The following is a 21,451-nucleotide window of genomic DNA, read 5'->3' as shown; positions in this document are numbered from 1 at the left end:
CGTGAATGGAACCACGAGGCGATCGCATCTGCATACACAGCACGACTTTGTTCCCCCGTGTTTTTTTTACCAAGGATTGCTTCGGCAGCTCGGGTAAAACGAGGACTGCGCACGCCGTGTCGTCGCTGCTTAGTGAAGAGGCATAAAACGGATGTCGTCCTTACTAAAGGCCCTTCTCGAGGCCACCTCAGTGTTTCCTGGCAGACCACGCGCTTTCCGGCCTGTGCACATGTTCCCCTCATTTCCAATCATTTGTAAGTTGCATATCAATGAATTAATAAATCAGTCAATGCACTTTATTTACCAGAAAAATCTGGCTGGTCACCCTGGGCTAAAAGCTGTGCACACAGATTGACAAGGCCCAGGGGAACATTATATGACAGTTTTGAACGTAGGAAAAACAAGTTGGTACTTCGAAAGAACATGGAAAGTACACCAAACAATATAAGAGATAAGCATTACAACCGCGCATTACAGTAAAGAAAATGAAAACACTTTGACAGCAGACATACAGTATCAATTTACACTATAATACATACAAAAATTACGACAGAAGCCAACAGCCACAGAAACCAAGGGGCACAGGGGATTTTTTTCTTCATCAAATTAATTATTTGTGGTGTTGATCAATTTAGAATATTACTGAACATGTTATCGCTTAATGCTAATTGATTAGAAAAGCAGAAGAAAAAACAACCACATGCCGCCGGTGGGATCCGAACCCACGACCTCCGAATTACGCGTCCGGTGCTCTACCTCTGAGCTACGGCGACGGCTGTCAAATATTCTGCTTTCGGGGGTGTTTATGTTTACAAGTAACCTAACCTTGAGAGTGTTCATCAGCGCCACCCACGTTCATAGGCGGCGGACGTGGAACGTCCTGAGTTACCGCAGGTGTGACGTAGGACGTCATCGAACGAAGAGGATGGAAGCTGCGTGAGAACCCTCTTATGCTTCCTATGGCGTCAAGGCTGCCAGAACCGAGATCCTCGCTAAGCAATTAAGCAAACAAGAGAAGGGGATTGAGGGGCTCGTTATAAATACGACAGAAGCCAACAGCCACAGAAACCAAGGGGCACAGGGGATTTTTTTCTTAATTAAATTAATTATTTGTGGTGTTGATCAATTTAGAATATTACTGAACATGTTATCGCTTAATGCTAATTGATTAGAAAAGCAGAAGAAAAAACAACCACATGCCGCCGAGGGTTCTCACGCAGCTTCCATCCTCTTCGTTCGATGACGTTCTACGTCACACCTGCGGTAACTCAGGACGTTCCACGTCCGCCGCCTATGAACGTGGGTGGCGCTGATGAACACTCTCAAGGTTAGGTTACTTGTAAACATAAACACCCCCGAAAGCAGAACATTTGACAGCCGTCGCCGTAGCTCAGAGGTAGAGCACCGGACGCGTAATTCGGAGGTCGTGGGTTCGGATCCCACCGGCGGCATGTGGTTGTTTTTTCTTCTGCTTTTCTAATCAATTAGCATTAAGCGATAACATGTTCAGTAATATTCTAAATTGATCAACACCACAAATAATTAATTTAATTAAGAAAGAAATCCCCTGTGCCCCTTGGTTTCTGTGGCTGTTGGCTTCTGTCGTATTTATAACGAGCCCCTCAATCCCCTTCTCTTGTTTGCTTAATTGCTTAGCGAGGATCTCGGTTCTGGCAGCCTTGACGCCATAGGAAGCATAAGAGGGTTCTCACGCAGCTTCCATCCTCTTCGTTCGATGACGTTCTACGTCACACCTGCGGTAACTCAGGACGTTCCACGTCCGCCGCCTATGAACGTGGGTGGCGCTGATGAACACTCTCAAGGTTAGGTTACTTGTAAACATAAACACCCCCGAAAGCAGAATATTTGACAGCCGTCGCCGTAGCTCAGAGGTAGAGCACCGGACGCGTAATTCGGAGGTCGTGGGTTCGGATCCCACCGGCGGCATGTGGTTGTTTTTTTCTTCTGCTTTTCTAATCAATTAGCATTAAGCGATAACATGTTCAGTAATATTCTAAATTGATCAACACCACAAATAATTAATTTAATTAAGAAAAAAATCCCCTGTGCCCCTTGGTTTCTGTGGCTGTTGGCTTCTGTCGTATTTATAACGAGCCCCTCAATCCCCTTCTCTTGTATACAAAAATTACGACATTCAGCACTATGGCACGAAATATAAGAACAGCACATAAAGCAAAAAAGAGAATTGAAGTTACAATAGTACATATAGATACATTTACATATGCATAAAATTAGTCCCCGGCTCCTTGGGCCTCCTTCAAATCCTGCAGAAGGCTTGAATTTGCAACTGCTAATATCAAAGAAGATTTAGAAGAACTTCAGTTTGGGGTACATGGTGCATGTACTTGAGAAAACAAACAATAGCGCCTACAATGACAGAAGAAGAAGATGCAGCACAAGCGCTATCCTGCGCTCTACAGTATGGAACTGTGACTGTGAAAAATGAACCTTCACGTCAGTGAAATATGAGTCTTTAGGCTGTCTACAAATCGTTATTACAGAAAGAAAGAAATATTAGTGAATGTTGTGTGAGAGGCTTGCATATTACTCTGTTTGTTTATATATTTATGTTACCCCTCAAGGCCAGTGGCATTACACAGGGGGAATGGTAAATACACGAAAAAAGAGAAAAATACAGTTGATTAAATGAATATTAAACAGCGCCTGAATATACAATGTTATCTAGTGCTACGCGGAACTGCTCATAATTTTCAGTGCCTGCAACTTCTGCGGAAAGGTGGCTCCAGTCGCATGAGGTTCGCGGCAGGAATGACTGCGAGCAGCATTTTCTGTTGCATGACATACTTCCGACTTTGTGATCATGATCAATGCGGCGGGATACAGAAATTGTATGGGGGATGAGGTGATCACGAAGAGCGGGATGATGGTACAGCTTGTGGAACAGGGTGATACGAAACACTTCTACGCGATGTCAGTTATGGGAGGCAGATATTAGACCTGATAGTAGTTATACTCGCTGTGCGGTTGTAGTTAACAAGGATTAAACGCACAGAGTTATTTTGCACCAGCTCAAGATCATTAATGAAGTTGTCATGAGCAGGGTGCCATACACGTGTTGCGTGCTCGAGTTTTTATCGTATTAGTGTTTGACAAAGCAGTAGTTTCAAATTCGAAGGAACGTTAAAGAAGTTGCGACGTAAGTAGCAAAGCATGCGATTAGCATTTTCAATTATCTTCTCTTTATGAAGAGACCAGTTAAGATCATAAGTAATGTGGACGCCGATGTACTTATATGATGAGGCTTATTCCAACGAAATGTTATCGATGCAGTAGTGAGGTGGGACGGAAGTTTTTGTAGATACACGCATGACTTTGCATTTGTTCATATATAGCTGCATTCACCATTCTTCGTACTGAAGTCAGTGGCGGTCTCGTCAAGTAGTTCCCTGCTTTGTACGTTCACCTTGTTAGCGGCTGTATTATTTCACACAATTCCACGTTCTACACGTTGATAGTTATACGAGCACAATTCGTTGTGATTGTCGAGGTATCGCCACCGTTGTCTTGCCATGCCGCCGGCGCGGCGGCGACGGCGGTGCCATTCACCTGCGGTTGCGGTGGCCAACAACCTCGTCGGCGGGGAGGGGGGGGGGAGGGGGGGAAGGGAGCCATTCATTCATATCTTCATCCCACCATGGGACACAGCGACGCCAGCGAGGGGACCATCCCTTTCTGGCTTGACAAGGAGCGCCGACCAGCCGCCTTGAAGGAGGGGACTGAGGGCCTAACAAAGCCACTTCCCAGAACTGAGAAATGAAGGCCGCTAACCCCACTGGTCCGGGCAGGTGCTTTGACCTTAGTGGACATGTCGTGGCGGGATATCTCAGACGTCGACTCGTTTCCCCTGGTATCGAAATGAATATTGCTCGCGTAAACGTTAACATTCAAAGATTGAGTAATGGTATCACGTGTATACCTTTCGCCATTTATTTTTCAATAACAAAGCGCAAAAAAATTGTTGTGCAAATAAAATAAAAACTCGTTGTTTCTATTTTTTTCTTTTTTTAGATACAGCATTCTGTCCGCTCCCCCTAAAACCACTCTCTGTGACCGCCACTGACTGAAATAATGTAAGGTTGTTAGTGTTGGTTATTTCTCTAAAAATGACGCAAACATCAGCGAACAGGTGAATATGAGAATCCATAAGAGAGCGGGGATCAATAATGTTAAATCAGGAACAGTAGCTAGGGTCCAAGAACTGAACCTATTGGAACTCCGGAAGACACCTCTGTAAAACAGGTGTTATAACCGTTAGCAAAAACTAATTGTGAGCGATTAAGTAGACATTCAATCCATTTCAATAAGTTACAGTCAATATTCAGATGTTTAATTTGTGAGCCAAAAGGTTGTGACATACATCGTCGAAAGCCTTTGAAAAATCCAGAAATATACAGTCAGTTAGTGATGATAGGTCTAGAATACAGTGCAATGCATGTGTAAACTATATTAACTGTGTTTCGCAAGAGCAAGGTTTTCGAAAACCATGTTGCGCTGACATAAAAAAGTTGTTGAATGAAAGGAAGTTAACAAGGTTGGTGAATATTATATGTTTGAACATTTTGGGTCAAGTATTGGTAAGGGATATGGGATGATAATTAATAGGGGATGCTTTGCTGCCGGACTTGTAGACTGTAACCACCTTTCCGATCTTCCACTCAGTAGCAGCGTTGACTGGTCAATGCTGGAAAAGTTTGGTTAGTATAATGGGCGAATAAGCTGCAGTGCTTTTTAAGTAACGCAGTCATAACCCGGAGCGGAATGAACACTGAGTCCATCAATAAGCTTATTCACACCAGTAGGAGCAACAGATATAGGTGGCATGAAAACATAGTTGAAGTGGTGAGTTGTAGGCATATGTATACATCAGATATGGGTGTAAAGTTGTCAGTGATTGCGCGGTTAAGAATCGTGACGCAAACGTCGGAAGGAATGGGGTCGCCTAACGGGTCAGATAACGCAAAACTATCGTCGGTGGAAGGATTAATGACCCGCCAGAATTTTTGACATTGGTGGTTACATGTGAGTGGAAGTGCTTTTAGCGCTTTTGAGCGCCTGAACATACATGTTGGAAGCCGCTGAATACGAAGTCCCATCACTCACTAGTTGGCGAGAACTTTACGATGCGGTAGAGGCTTTCTTTTTGTTAGATAAACGTTTAATGTGATTATTACACCAGGGAGCTATTGAGTAGGTGGTAGCAGTGCGTTCAGGAGTGTATTGTTCTGTGAGTTCGGTGACTATAGCTGTGAACATGCTCCAGTTGGTTTGAATGCTGCGGACACCAAAGCTATGGGAAAGCATCGATAAAAAAAATAGTTCATTATTTATCGCTTGAAAATTTGCTCCGTTGTAGTCTCGTATTATTATTTTTTTTTCTTTTTGTTAGTGTTCGGAGAGGCTAGATTAATGTCAGAGTGCATTAGCAAGTGGTCGCTGATGCCTGGCATGTATGTAATAGGTGAGACTATGTCAGATCGATTTGTCAGGATTAAATCTAGCGTATTCGCAGCGTTGGCTGTTATAGTCCCTTGTGAGCACAAATGCACTAACGAGAATACTGAGCGCACATCTAGAAATTCGCGACTTCGAGACGAAACGGGGACATTAAAGGGGAGTTGGTATTCCATGTTATCTTCGAAAAAACTATATCGGCAAATAAAAAAATACTGAAATAGATCATGGTGCTTTGTTTTTAAGTGTTTCCATAAAAAAGTATGGCAACAGATGAGGAAACGCTTTCGTGATCGTGATAGAGGAGGTTAGACTGAATTATAGTGCAACAGCTTGAAACAGGTCTTCACATCATTCGTATATACTAGAACATTGCAGGAGCCCGGACAAAGCAAAATTGCACAAATTACGTTTGAATAGAGATCATGGCAGGAAAGTGGATGAAATATAGCTAAAAGAAGAATTGTGAACCGAAGCAAAGTATGTAATGAGCCAGAAATATGCCTATCAAAGAAGACACTGCACTCAGAAAATGGACAGCATGAAATAAATGAGCAGCACAAGTGCAGCGTACAGGCCTTTGTCAAAGAATTTATTTTTGTTTATTTACCACGTCCTGGTAGTGTTAGCTCCATAAAGCATTATCAAAATTTTCACAATTTTCAGTTTTATTTGCTTAGGAGAACGTTAGAGCAATAAGAACTTGGTTCATAAATGCACTCGAAAAATTGCCATAAATCATCGTACTCTTCGTCCTGGGCCGCAAGAGCTGGGGCTTCATGAGATAATTATTACGGTGCATTAACGAAAATTTCAACATGCCGTCAGCATGCAAAGATTTTATACTGGCGCTGAAAAAACCGCATTTTTTAAATTTTCACTGGCAGGAGGGAGTAACTTTCTTGACTGCGCTGCTTTCTTCCTAAGCAAATCAAAGACGTGTATGCCGACCTCTTATACCTGTTTTGCAGCAAAAACAATTCGAAAATATGTAGCGTAAGATATAACACTAATGCACTGTGAAGCTTGATGCCTTATTGGTCCAGTAGAGTGGAGAGCTGGGCGGGTTAATTGGTTCACGATTGTAGAAAGAAAACCAGCGCAAAAGACGGGGACACAGAACTGGGAACACAGAATACAGGAACACAGCGTCGTCCTGTGTTCCTGTTGTGCGTCTCCGTCCTTTGCCCTTGTTTTTTTTTTCCTTAATTGGCCATGCACATTTGGCAATTTAAGTGCACTTCCTGTGAATTTTGCACAAAAGTAGTGTATTTTTGCATTCACCTTTTTTACACGCTGAGTTGTTTTATCTTTTGGTCACTTCAGAAGGGAGGAGTTAGTACAGTAGTAATTTACTTGGAGAATACAAGGAAATATATCTTGCGATGAATTTTCTCATATTTTAATTCTGCCTGATGGGAATGCATTACGCGCCATACGGTGTTACAACCAAACGCCCAGGGCTCTAAGTTGGGTAAAGCATGTATCATATAAGTGGAAGTGCGAATATGGCTGTGGTGCGCCGGGCGTCTTGCATGCACAGCAGGAAGTGACTTGTGTCTAGACCATCCAGGAGGGAATGTACATTGACGGGAGGATTGTACAAACGGCAAACAGGAAAAACTAGCTGGGGCTGGAAACGCACTTTTGGTTCTAGCAAGTACCAACATTGGGGAAAAGCAACCAGTTTTGGGCGCCTTGTAAGAAGAAAGGAAGGTTCTGGGAAGCGGAGGCAGGGCTGTGTACGGCGCACGCGAGGTCGCGGGGTCACGGAGTCGCGCGAGATGTCTATAAGGCTGTCTACATGAACCCGACAGAGTCGAGTCGAGTTTGCTTGTCGAGTAAAAAACCAGTTGTCGGGTTCATGTAAACGCTGTCGGGTCGAGTAAAATAAGCGGCGGAGCGAGTCGAGTTAACTCGCCTGCAGGGGGTAGGTTAACTCGGTTGACCCGCCTTTCTAAAAGCATGTCGGGTAACTCTCGGAAAGCTTCCGGTCATGTGATCAGTCGACCAAAATGGCAGCCGTCGTCAGCCCCCGCGCAATGTCTACTCGCGCTTCTTGGACCGACCGGGAAGTGGAATGCTTCCTTGGCCTCATCAATGAAAAGAAAGTCAGCGAGGCGCTCGACAGCCGACGGCAGCGGAACCAAGACGTGTTCAAGGATTTGCAGGCCGAAATGGCCAACCTCGGCTACGAGTGGACATGGCAGCAGTTGAGGAACTGTTGGAAGAATTTAAAAAAGCGATTTACGGCCGTGAGTATCAGCACTCCCTCATCTGATTTTCGAAACCCTTACGTAATGATACCACGTTGCAGCACAATTCTGTTTTGTGTGACAGGAACGGTTGGAGCAAGAAAAAAGTGGAGCTGCACCGTCGGCGTGGAAGTGGTACGACCACATGAGCGCGCTGCTCAGCCACAGGCCGATGGTGCAGGCTCGTGAATACGGCGTGGACTCGCTAGATGTCCCGCCAGACAACGGTGACAACTCGCAGCCAGGCAAGTATACACCCAAATGTGTTTTCACGCTCGTTTTCTTTTGATGTCATGTAGCAGGTCAGCAGCGCCGAAGTCAGCGACTCAGTCGCGGCGTTGTTTTGATAAGCTCTGGGTTGAATGCCGCTACGCGAGTTCAGCCAGCTTTCGCATTTCTAACAGCGCGATCATTTACAACCTCCTGCATTAAATGCTATGTTAACACGCAAAAAAAAAATCCATTCCAGAAAACGTAGAATCATAAGGAGAAATGCGGCTCTGTGATGATAACGAGTGCGTACAGCTACTCTTGAACGAGACGCACTAACATGCTTGTTTCAAGTGAAGACCATAAATAAGCTGATAACTGAATTTAATTCTTGACAAATGCACCGGGCGTGCGGCGGTGCTGACTTAATTTTTTTATCATACAATTGTGTAACTGTGCGCACGTAATTGAGAAATAAATGAGCTGCCAAGGCTTACATGGAATGACAGGTTTATTTAGAAGTGGAAGACTGTTTCAGCAGGGATAATATTGTTGCGCTTGTGCCGTGCACTTGGCTCTAACAATTTTTTTTTGCTCCTAGTGCATTTTTCATTGACTGAAGTAAGCACCAACAGTCTTTGATTATGCAGTAGCCTCAAATTTGTGTGCCGCAGCACAGTTCCTCACGAAAGCAAACTCTTAAGAACTCCTTTTCTTTGATGCAGATTATTATTGTGCTTTCATCAGACATGGCTACTCGGATGCCCATTTCACTGCACTTACATAGTACACGGGACTCTAGCATTTCGCCTCCATCAAAATGCACTGCAGTGGCTCTATATTTATTGATGAGGTATAGAGAGTGTTGAAGAGCTGATAGAAAGGGAAAGTTCAACAGTTCTTCCTAGTCTTCAACCACGGGGCTCAAACTTGGAAGCTAACAAATAAACTGAATGAAAAAAATATTAAGGGCAATAAGTTACAGAAAAAGCGATGAGTGTATTGTAAAAAGACACTGTGGATGACAGAACAGGAAAATATATCTCAGTCCATTAAGAGCAGGAAATAGACATGGGTGAAACATGTTATGTGTAGCATGATGTCCTTGAGTGACTGTCAAGGCAAGGCAGATGTAGTTAATTTTAGTAGAGCGTCTGTAGCAGTAACGAAACAAGGAAGTTTGCTGGTGGCAAGGTGGCCATGCTAGTTGCGAAGCTGAGGTGATTGGGATTGATGACCCTTGTCGTGCAGTCGGATGGGATGGCATCTTACAATCTTTGGGTTGCAGGATGTGCAATTACAGAACTTTTGGATATAGAAACAGTAATTTTTTTCTTCTGTTTTGCAGACATCAGCGACAGTGACGTTAGGACCGAGGAGGACGATGCTGACGGCCTTCAAGAACAAAGTGAACGTAAGCTTGGGCAATTTCTAAGCACTGAATGGTATTTAATAGCTCAGCTGCACAGCAAAATTGGTTACCTGGGCCCATTTTCACACTTCGATCTCTCGAGGTACTGATCTCTTGAGGCGTACAACGATTGGCTGATGCAGCGGAAGTGGATGTGCTGTTCAGCTGCACTGCAAAGCGTCGTCAGACCAGCCTTGAAGATAGTGAGGTATATGTGATTACGAGAGTGCACGGTGTAGCACCCCGGTGATACACGATATCTTGGGATGTCACGAGATATATCAAAGGTCATCAATTTGGACTATGCTGCCATGACTGAATGTGAGCACTGCGTCTAAGATGGTAATTCGGATGCGTGTCTTGTAAGGAAGGCATTCTTTGATGCGCATTCCCAAACTATATGATTAGATGACTCGTAAGTATTTTGGCATCTCCCATAAACAATATTCGAGAAGCTTTGACTGCACATTGCGCTACTTGCTAGGGAGCAGGCTGTGTGGTGTGAAGAACTGATTTGGGCGAGTACCTATGCAGGAAAGGCTTGTTCATCATTTGGCTCATGTCGGCACTGCAAGTGTTGCAGTCTTTTGAACACAGCATTTGCCAGGCATTGCTGTTGGTAGCCAACATGTGGAAATACTGAAGCCAAACAGCCGTACGCATAATTTCTATGTGCCCACTAAAAAGCAAAAGAAAAGTTTAAATACAACCGAGCAGAGGTGAGAAAATCTTGAGCCGGACATGAGGCAACAATGGCCCAGATTAAAACTTGCCAGCGCTCAATAAATCATGCATAGTGCCTTTTTTGCATTGCCTGACGGCTGTTGATGGATCAGCTTTGTTTATGAAATTTCCAGGTTTTGTTTTGGCCTTTTTTTTTCATTGCAAAGATACGAGTGAACACAAGCTGCAAAGAAATTGGCTTCAAAAAAAAAAAAGGCTGTCCTGGCTCTATGCAAGACACTGAATAATATTCATGAAGGTTTTGGAATTTCATATTAGAAAACCAAAAATTGAATTCTTTTTTTCCTGCAGTTTAGCCTTCCCTACACCCTTGAATAACACGAGGTGGTTCAGATTAATCCAGGGCCCTCCAGTATGGCATCTCTCATGATCCATTTGTTGCTTTGGAATGTTCAGCCCAAATACCATACCATTCCACACATACTATGTGCTCTGCCTTTGAGGGGCATTGGCAAGCTGCTGTCAATGACGCGGGTACCTGCCAAATGTCCTGTTTCATTTTTTTCTCCCAGCTATCGCACTGTCATGGTCCAACTCTACCGTCATTACTTGCCCAAAATAAATGTATTCTCTTACAATATTCAGTACTTTGCTGCCTATCGTTAACTATTGGTCCCTTGACAAACTGCTGGACGTGACTTCAGTTTTCTTATTGACTTTTAGCCCTACCATTCTGCTTGAATGCTGAGGTCCTCGGTCATGCACTAGAACTCCTTCTGAGTTACGTAGCTGGGCGACATCAACAAATCAGAGGTTCCCAAGATGTCCTCCTTTAATTCTTATCCCAAGCTCTTCCCAGACCTATCCTTTGAACACCTCTGATAAACATGCAGTGAATAGGTGTCACCTTGCCCTACACCATTTTCAGGCCGGTATGTTGCCGACATCACTGAACACCGTAGGCCTTGTTGTTCAATTTCCTCAACACTCATTCTTTCATTTTCCGGTGGAGAATTGTGGCGCCACTAGGATTCCAGCCATGGGCCTCCTGCACACCAGGCGGATGCTGTACCTCTGCACCACCGCAGCAACCACTGAAACGGCCACTATGGTGGCCACTCTACTATACCTTGAACACCTACAGGCATTGCTGATGCTGAGCTATATGCAACAGTGATGAGAGAACAAGAGTAGAACAAATTTTATTCAAAATAGAAGCATTCAAACACAGCACAAAGCTATTATACCTATGTTATTAGCAGGTGGTGTCAATATAAAGTGATACCACTTGCTGTCTTTAAGTGTGTTTGTTTGTAGCATTGTGATGTGTTGTATTGCCAGTAATGTTCACGTAGTGCAAACTGAATCTGACCATTTTTTGGAGCAAAAACTTTCTTTCCTAGTGAAAGGAGCAGTTTGCATGTGATAGGCATTGCTGAGATGGGCAGAATTTATGCATAAGTTTGGCATTTTCCCATTCTGGTACATTTAATGGTTTCACCTAAACTTTCTGTAACCTTTGTACCTTAAGGTGTGGTGAACTAAGTTTCAGTTACACAAGGTTAAGTGTATGTACCTACAATATTTCTTTTTTTTATACTTCTAATAGAAAACTGTCTCTTGGTTTATTGACCATGCCTAAAGCTAAAGCTGTTACCTGCCTTTTGACAACTCACTTTTTAAACAGGGACATTGCCATGTATCATGCAGAAATGTTACTAGTGAAAGGGGGACATCATGACAGTGGATGTAGTCTCAAATTTCAGGTCTGGTACCTTGCTACAGCATCTTTCCCCTCTTTAAAAGTCTGAACATTCTAGAACGTGTTTTCCAAAAAAAATCATAATGCCTGGGCAAGGAGTCTCTAGTTATTGCATGCATTCAAAGACTGTCATAAACCAGAATGATAGTCGTGACACATAAAATCAGAACTGTCTTCAGCTTCCAACCTGCATGGACTCAGAACACTGGTTCCTTTAGCAAAGAAAAAGTAAATTATGTGCAAAGAAGTGAGCACTCTGGTACAGTGTGTGTGCTGCTCAAGATTATGAGGCAGTGTTATTCTCTAAAGGGTGTGTGCTGGCGAGATGCTGTAAATGTAATGGGTGCTCATCACATTTGGGTAAGGCTATATTTTCAGGATATGCATGAACACAGAGGGAAAGCTGTGAGTGTTTTTCAGAAACATTGCACATTGTATTTCAGAAACGCTGCACCCAAAAAGATTGTTGGTGACTACTGCAAGTGCCCCAAAGAGTGCCCTGTGTGGAAAGTTAGCTGTAGCACTATTCCTTTTCAACTCCATGCAGTTTTCTTGCAAGAATTGATTGCTTCAGCCAAGGCAGGTTCCAAAAGTTAAAAGTAGACCAGCCTTTTTTTGCTCTACAATCCTTACTTTTTCCGCAAAGTGTGAATAGTCCACAAAAGAAGGATGTTGTGACCATTTTCATTTATTTCCCTTTTTTTTTGTAGCGAGCACCTCACGCAGATCACCACCACAGAAGCGACGTCGCGTGGGGAAGGAGAATTTGGAAACGGTGCTGCTGAATATGCACCAAAAAAGCGAGGAATTTTTCACCAAGCAGGCAGACCTGCAGTTCGAACGCCAAAAAGAACTGCTCGCGGCAGAAGGCAAGAACATGCAGGACCTCCTGCAAGGAGTTTCCAGCTCCTTCTTACAAGGCACACAAGCCCTGATGGGGCAGTTCTTTTCCCAGCAGGCAGCATTGGTGGCATCACTTCAACACATACCTAGCTTCACACAATTGAACTTACAACACCTACTGCCAACACCGCCACCAGCCACCAACACGCCACCAGTCACCAACACATCACCAGTCACGAACACACCACCAGCCACCAGCACACCACCAGTCACCAACACATCACCAGTCACCAACATGCCACCAGTCACCAACATGCCACCAGTCACCAACATGCCACCAGTCACCAACTTGCCGCCAACACCTAAACACTGAGGTAAACTCAATTCACGATCCTTCCAATTCAGTTGCCTTTAAGCGAGGACAAGGGTCTTTAAACTGACTTTTTTATTTACGGCTAGAAAATCATGAAATTTTGCGCACATATGCTTTTTTCCCTTCTAATAGCAAAAGTGTAATCATAATTGAGCTGGTGGTCTTAATCAAAAGTTATCTAACAAAGTCTAGAGCGTAATTAAGTGATCTCTTACGCAGCTTTAATGAACATTGTCATTGCATTTTGTTGCTTTTAATTGCATGAGTTGATAGGCAAAGAGTTCACATACCTGGTGACATCCTTCATTTTTCTCTAAAGACGTGTCATCCTGATATACTGTGTCGAGAGTAAAAGGTTGCAGTATTTGACACTGCAACTCTAAGCTAATTGCAAATTGCTATTTATACATGGCTGAAAGAAAAAAAAGAGAATGTCTTTGGCTATCAATTCATGCAATTAAAAGCAACAAAATGCAACGAGAAAGTTCATTAAAGCTGCATAAGAAATTACCTAATTACACTCTAGACTTTAATATAAATTTTGAACTAAGACTACCACCTCAGTTATGATTTCGTATTTGGAATCAGAAGAGAAAAGTGCCTCTGTGTGCGAAATTTCATGAGATTCTATCCATAAATCAAAAAGCTAGTTTTAAGACCCTCGTGCCCCTTTAATCATTGTAAGAGAGTAACAAATAGAGGCTGATGCTTCCTTAACGTGCAACAGCCTCGGGAGCATTAAAGGGACACTGCGGACAACTCCATCCAATTGTTGTTGATACAAAATAATTCTTTGCCACTTTCTGGCTGTGTTGACGTTTCTCTAGCACCAAAAGATGCATTTACAGCAGAGAAAATTGGATTACAAGACATTGCACCAGTGGAATCAAATTTGTGACGTCTGTACCAAAAAGGACGGGCTGCTACCACATACAAGTTTGGTTTGGTTTATGAGGGTTGAACGTCCCAAACCGACTCAGGCTATGAGGGACACCGTAGTGGAGGTAACCGGAAATTTCGACCACCTGGGGTTCTTTAACGTGCACTGACATCGCACAGTGCACGGGCCTCTAGAATTTCACCTCCATCGAAATTCGACTGCCACTGTTGGGATCGAGCCCGTGACTTTTGGGTCAGCAGCCGAGCGCCATAACCACTGAACCACTGCGATGGCCCACCGTGTACAAGTGAATGGTGGTGTAGCTTAGCTTCTGGGCTCCGCACCAAAAATATCTACGTTGATGCATGCATTTCACTTCCGAAATTCACCAATGATGGCAGCACCCTTTTTTTTTTCTAGCTTATAAAAGCTCCAACCAATTTTAGTGAGGATGGTCTCTCTGTGGTTATAACGCTGTACAGGCCAACATCTATCTGTCCTCAGTGTCCCTTTAATATACCCTAATATCTTATGAGTAAATATCAAAATGTGCAACGTTATCATAAACAGCATAAGTGCAATATTATTAATTCCTGACGTGTGAAAAGTGTGCAATAAGAAAATGCGTTTTTTTTTTTCAATTTGTAGTATTAATTGCCAAAGGTCATTTATTTTGCTTGACCGGAGAGGTACAAACTGTGTGATCTCTTTAGGAATCTTGTTTCAGTTGTGACAATCTTGAGTTTTAATGACACCAGCTTTTTGTTGCTGTCTTTTAATTACTATATTTATGTATGATTTCTTGTATTACTTGCCAAAGGTAATTTATTTTGCTTGAATGGAGAGGTAACCATGTGATGTGTTTCTGAGTTCCTATTTGATCTTAAGATATTTTTGGTAATCTTGTTTCATATGTGATATTCGGACCAGCTTTTTTTTCATGTCTTTTAATTACTATATGTATATATGCTTTTTTACTATTTATTTTGCCTGACTGGAGAGGTACAAACTATGTGATGTGTTTCTGAGTTCCTGATTTGATTTCAGGGTATTCATGATAATCTTGTTTCATATATGTGATAATCTCAAGTCTTAATGACATGTGCCTTTTGTTGGTGTCTTAATAAACTGTATTTATGCTTGCTTTCTTTCTGTTCCTTGCAAAGGTTGACATTTATTTTGCTTGACCAAAGAGGTACAAACTGTGGTGTGTTTATCTGATGTGAAAACAATAGCAATTACATTAATAAGCAGAGGTCCTCCTGACAGTTTTTGACTTCTGAACCCCTTCATGTTGTTCTAAAACACATTTACATTTCTTGTATGTGGTTTTTGAGACAAATAAAAAAAGGCCTACATTCCAAACTTGCCTGTGTAATTTATTCCTGTGTGTGTGCATGCATAGTACCACTATTCAAGATACAAGTGAAAATAATGGTGGCAGTACTAGTATGCCTGCACAAAGTGCAAAATGCAATAACACTTTGGTTTTTAATAGGTGACGCATGCTACAAAAGCAAAATGGTTTTCGATACAAAAGATGACAGAGCACAGATAATACAGGACAGGCACCATGCTCTCACATAAAGCCATGCTCTTTGTGACAGCCAAACAATTTCAGATACAATCCATGGCTGAAGGAACTAGGAGTTGAGTTGTTTGATGCTACAGGTGGAATTAGCCTTGCTTATTCTGCCGGCAATTGCTCCACCGTTGCGTCACTTATATGTTAATGTCCTAAAACCGGTCAGATGTACCCCGCTATGCACAAAGACGCTTATAATAGAACATAGGCCACTCCCGCAGTCACCATCTATGCACACATTCACTCGCAGCACAACAGTATCTACTCCAGAAGTCACCATCTATACAGATATTCACTCACAGTAGAACATAGACCATTGCAGAGTCATCATCCATGCACACATTTACTCACAGAATAACATAGACCACTTGAGAAGGCACCATCTACGCACACATTAAATCACAGAATACCATAGACCATCCCTGCTGTCACTATTTAGAGTAAATATAGAGTAAAGCCTCTGTTGTGCAGATTCTCCACCAAGCGTAGAAAGCTTATAGACAAGGTGTCAGTAGGGAACCCGCGCTCTAACCTCGGAAGGGTAGATTTTGAATCAGTTAGGATGACAACAGGTTGAGCCGGACAAGACCCTAATTTCCATAAAGCCGCCTCAATAGCAACAGTTTCGGCCGTTGTGGAGGATACGACAGCAGAAATGCGTGCAGACCACTTCAGGCCAAAGAAGGAATGTAAAAAGCCGCTGCGCTAGCTTGTTTGACCTCGTGCACAGAACCATCCGTGAAAATTTGAAGATGGCGGACATACTCTTTTTCCAAATGTTCAAGTACGAGTGAACGCGTTGCTGCCAAAGGAGAGCTGCGCTTGCGCTCACATGGGGAATTGTGACCTTACAGTCGAGGGTTGCAAAAGACCACGGTGTTTTGAACCGTTTCCTTTGCCTCGGAACATTAAGACCTAAAGAACTAATAGTATTAAGTGCCAAGTAGGCCTTCGACTCATATCTCTTGCAGAGACGCTGGAGAAGGGATTGCCCAGCTACTGTCTCTCCTAGGCGGCCAAGATGCAGTAGTAGCCTCTGTGAAGTGACAAGGTTAACAGGCTTCGACAGTGACTCATGAAGTACTGCCTTGCTCGAAGCTGCCTGAGAAACTCCAATGGCTCTTCTTAGGCCCTTTCTATGGAAAACTTCGAGACGTTCAAGCTGTAAGGCCGAGGAGGAAATTAAAGGCAATTGATACATTATGCGACTGATTACCAGCGCTTCATGAAGTTTGACCATTGAAGAAGGATAGTTTCCCCATTTCTCAATAGCAATTCTACGGAGCACATTGAGACGCGAAGACAGAGATGAGACAATCGCATCGACAGCTTTTCACCACTGTAGACGGGAGTCAATAATGACGCCCAGAAAACGCGTGTGATTTAACTGACGGATGCAAGAGTGACCAAGGTCTATCCGCAACCGCGCTTGACGTCTTCCTACACCTGGAAACAGAATAAAGCAGAATTTTTCCACTCATAGAGACAATCCAACACCCTTCCCGTAGGGACAGTACCACCTTGCAGATGCAGCCGTCCTCGAATATTCAAATAAATCTAGGTAGAATAGGCAAAATTAGGTAAATAACCAGAGCTGAGGCGACAGTAGGTCGAACAACGTCTTTGTCTTCCTACTAGGAACTAGGAAGCGCACAAGATCCCACATGATATATCAGAAGCAACCACGTGGCATGCACAGTCGCATATATGAGGACTATTGTGATAGTCTGTCCGTCTGAAGCAGAGCACACCTCAAGTCCATTCGGTCCACAGCCACTGTAGCCTTGTCACCAAGACCAAGAAAGCAGTCATTATTGTACACCATTAAAGGGAAACTGCATAGGTTTTAGAAATCAGCGAGCTTAAGAGGGTCGAGTGTGTGAAACTTGGAGGTAAAGCATGCGAAGTCTTTTTGGGCTAGCACTTGAAATAGTGAAGTAATCGCCAATTAAAATCTGGACGCCCTTCAAGCTTCTCCACAGCGCACAACGCCAAGTGGGGGGCGCATGATGACGTCATCGAAGGTATCGGTACATTTCCAACGCACAAATGCCTGCCTTGAAGGAAAAAACCAACGCCACCGAAGGCGAACCCTGTTTAGAGTTGTTTGGCAGCATCTAAAGCGTGAGGGCAGGATGTGGCTGACGACAGCAGTAATTTGAAATCATACCTTCCGTGACGTCACGCTGAGTTTTCCTGCACTCCTCCAGTGCATTGAGGAGAAGCGCAAATTTCAATCGTCGATTACGTCACTATTTTAAACTCTAGTGCAAAAACACTTGGCATGCTTTACCTACAGCTTACATAGATTTGAATCCTTGAATATCGCGAAATTTTCAAAAAAGTGCTGCAGCTGCCCTTTAAGCTGAACGCTGTTTGTTGGCCTCCACGTTTCTGCCCCATAGGTGAATACCGGTCAGATACAGCCGCTGTATACTTTTCTCTTGAGGGACATTGGTAAACTGCCATTCATGATCTGAGAGAGCCTGCCAAATGCGCTCCACCCCATTCTTATTCTAGTTATTTCCCTCTCATGATGCGGATCAGTGGCCACTACCTGACCTAAGTAGACGTATTCCCTTACCACTTCCAATACCTCACTACCACTCCACTGATACGTCCTACCTATCCTGTGTTATTGTGCTCACTGTTCCTGTTTTCTGAGATGAAAGTTTTCTGCAAAATGCACTTCATCGATAGCTGCTTGAGCGAATTGGAAAGTTCTGGCCTAAATAATTGCTGAGGCAGTCCCTTATGTCTGACTGTTGGGTGCTTGCATAAGGCCTGCCGACGGGCTGCGGAAAGTCTTCTGATTCCGTAGCTAAAACAATGGCACCCCACGAGTCATCATAAGCCTCTGAATGCTGCTCACAGAAGTTGTGCAGCACGCATGCTGTGAGGGCAACGGTAGGCACAAACTTATAATGAATGTCTGTGCGCTTCAATAAAACACGCCAACGCCCCTTCAGCCTGCCAAATGCCTGCTCCACAACATTCCTCCCAGTGCTGTGGTAGACATTGAAAGACTCGGCTTCTTTTGAAAGCCTCCCCGTATAACCTTTCAAGATCCAGGGCAGGGGGGGATACGCAGGGTCAGCGAGAAGCATGAAGGGAAGAAGCTTCCCCTCAAAGAGACGGCTCCCCTTTGGCATCAGCTGGTCACTGTTCTTGTACAGCGTCGACATTTTCAGTGCTGTGGAATCATGTGCACTGCCTGGCGCAAGGCAGGAAATGCTGCGAAACCTGAATGAAAAAAAAAAAAAAATGGGATACACTTCAAGACAAAGAACATTTTGCAGGTTATTGTTTACACCATGTATTGGATGCTGGAGCAGGGCTTGCAAAATAACAGCAATAAGTTCATATGTGAATTGCTCCATAGGGAAGCAAAATCAGCCAGCAGTACAATATATAAAAATGGAAATAGACGTAATTATAGAATATCTTGAAAAAGCAAAAACAAGCTGTAAACCACACAGAATTGCATTCTATAAACATTGCGACATCACTGCCATGAAAAGTGCCGCTGGGAACTTCCACAGAAATCGTACTGAGCTCCTTTCTGCCATCTTTATATTTTTTTTTGCTACAGCTAGACCCTAACTGTAGGTTATACATGCATTGCATTCGTATAGCTTGTTTCTATTCAGGTTAAAAAAGACTAGTACTTGTTTAAACAATATAGTTCACAAGAACACCACTAGACTGCCAAAAAGGCAGTGTGCTGAAAGTCTGTTCTGAGATTTTAAAGGCAAACAGATTACTTATGGCTGTCCCACACAGCACAGCTAGAATGAGATACATGCTAGTTAATCATGCTAAGGATAGCTTGGCACACAAGAATGTCAAGTTTGAAAATTCATCATGCTTGTCCTTGCACAAAAACAAAACCACCAAAATAATTATTTAGTTTCAAATCTGAGAGTTATTTGTGTGGAGCACTTAATCAGCATTCTTCATTACTATCTTCCAGAAGATTTTAGTTAATGTTGTTGTATACATACAGCAAGAAAGCTTAGTTTCAATAATGAATAAACAAGCACTTACAGTCCACGGTCGTCCACAACTGCCTGCATGTTGTAGGATGCCCACATTTTGCGATTTATAAAGTCTCTGTAGCCTTTTTTTGGCGCAGTGATGGGAATATGGGTGCCATCAATGGCACCACATATCTGTGGGATGTGGCACTTCTCGCAGAAATTCCTGGCAATCAATGTGGCCTCTTCTGTTGATGGCAGGTAGATGAATTTGCTTGCCAGGTGGTTTCTTACGGTATTGCAGAAGAGGTACACATATTTCTGCACAGTGCTCTTGTGAATTCCGAACTGGTTTGCTACCACTCTGTACTCGCAGCAGCTAGCCAGCTTGTACAGAGCAATAGCAATTCTCTTGTCGACTGGCACTGGCTCTCGCACATAATTGCAATCCGGTGACACAAACGGAGCAAGGGCAGCTACCAATTCACAGAAATTTGCCCGTGACATTCTGAAGTTTTCCTTCCAGTCACCATCATCAAAATTTGAGCAAACAATGTTGTCCCACCAATCACTGCTCCTACTCTTCATCCACATGCGCCGCTTTGGTGGTGGTGCCAGGGATTCCAGTCCTGTAAGATATCTGGTGTTACCAGTTTGATGCACACAATTTTTTTCACTACCCTTTCATGAATATGCAGAAACTGCAGACTGTGGTGCATGCATGAACCACAGTCGTAAGGAACGAGTGGCACAAAAGATGCCATGATGCTACATAAGGTATTGACAAGCACAAACTCTGTTGTTTGATTTTGAGTATTTCCAATTTACTTGCAGCTGGCTTTTGTTGCAGTTATTAAAAATAATCATGTATAAAAGAGGGCTGCATATTTCTTTAGGTTACTCCAGCTTACTTGAGTTATGAACTTATGCAGCACTTATCAAAATCCCGCAACGTTATATCATTAGTTTTACGCACATGTCCTTGACCCCTGCTATCCTAAACCAAGGAGCAATTTACGAAAATCTTGCGACTGATGAAGCGTCATGAAATAACGATATTTAATTTCACGTACTGCGATCATTTACTGCCACGTCACCATGCTGTTGAGTACTACACCAAACACAGGATAATGTACTCCCGAAACAGCGCAGCACATATTTGGCAACGAGCTGTAACGGCACTTCCGCGCTTTTCGTCTGTTCACACACAACTATTAAAACTGATGCAGCCGCCTGTATTTGGAGATATGTAGCTTGAGATTTTACGCATGCCACGTCAGCCTCTATATTAGTTTCTGCACACCAGGATTAGCGCGGACAGGCACAGAAAAATAGATACTAACGTACCATACATCACGGCGACTTCATGGTGGGACCAACCGGCGGTGAGCGGTGCTCGGCTGTTCGACATACTGCGTATACGTTGGCAGCGAGCCCGGTAATGAACCACCGCGGCAGACAGCAGCAAATTGTGCACGGTTATCCATGACATCAAAAGGGTCATGAAATAAAGCTGATGGAGATTAAGGATTGCGATCAAGAGAGCAGTCGACACGGCCATCGCGAACGCGCGGGAAAACTCGGGCCAAGAACCGGAACCGGAATTGCCGGAAGCTTGCACGATAACTGCGAACCTCGACGCTAGGTGCCGCTGCGATGCTTACGCGCTTGAACCGAGTTCATGTAGACACCAAGCGGGGCGAGTCAGTGGCGAGTCGCGTAACCCGACGCTGACTCTGCCCGGTCCTGTCGGGTTCATGTAAACAGGGCTTATGTTTTCTTGCAGCAGCACATTGGGAAAAGGTTAAATTCTTCCACTCGCCACTCGCAGCGCGCCGCAGAGTCGGCAGCCTTCCCTCTTGTCCGCCTACCCGGCAGGAGCTACTCTCTCCGGTTCCAGCCGGGGAGACGGACAATAGTCGCGGGCGAGAGCGAAGGGGGGGGGGGGGGGCACCACATGAATGGCATTAGAAGAATG

The 21,451-nt window shown here is 43.7% G+C and overlaps 1 protein-coding gene across 1 annotated transcript; it reads left to right on the top strand.

Moving 5' to 3' along the window:
* The first annotated feature begins 7,452 nt into the window (after nt 1–7,452).
* On the top strand, nt 7,453–13,031 carry LOC149326957 (uncharacterized). The gene is made up of 4 exons (XM_089564737.1): nt 7,453–7,748; nt 7,834–7,993; nt 9,307–9,372; nt 12,526–13,031. The coding sequence occupies exons 1-4, from the start codon at nt 7,509–7,511 to the stop codon at nt 13,029–13,031; spliced, it is 972 nt and encodes a 323-aa protein (XP_089420863.1). The 5' UTR covers nt 7,453–7,508.
* Nucleotides 13,032–21,451: the final 8,420 nt, after the last annotated feature.

Source organism: Amblyomma mixtum, chromosome 10, assembly GCF_055824585.1.
Source record: "Amblyomma mixtum isolate Tamu chromosome 10, ASM5582458v1, whole genome shotgun sequence".
Lineage (NCBI taxonomy): Eukaryota > Metazoa > Arthropoda > Arachnida > Ixodida > Ixodidae > Amblyomma > Amblyomma mixtum.
This window is presented reverse-complemented; position numbering and strand designations above follow the sequence as displayed.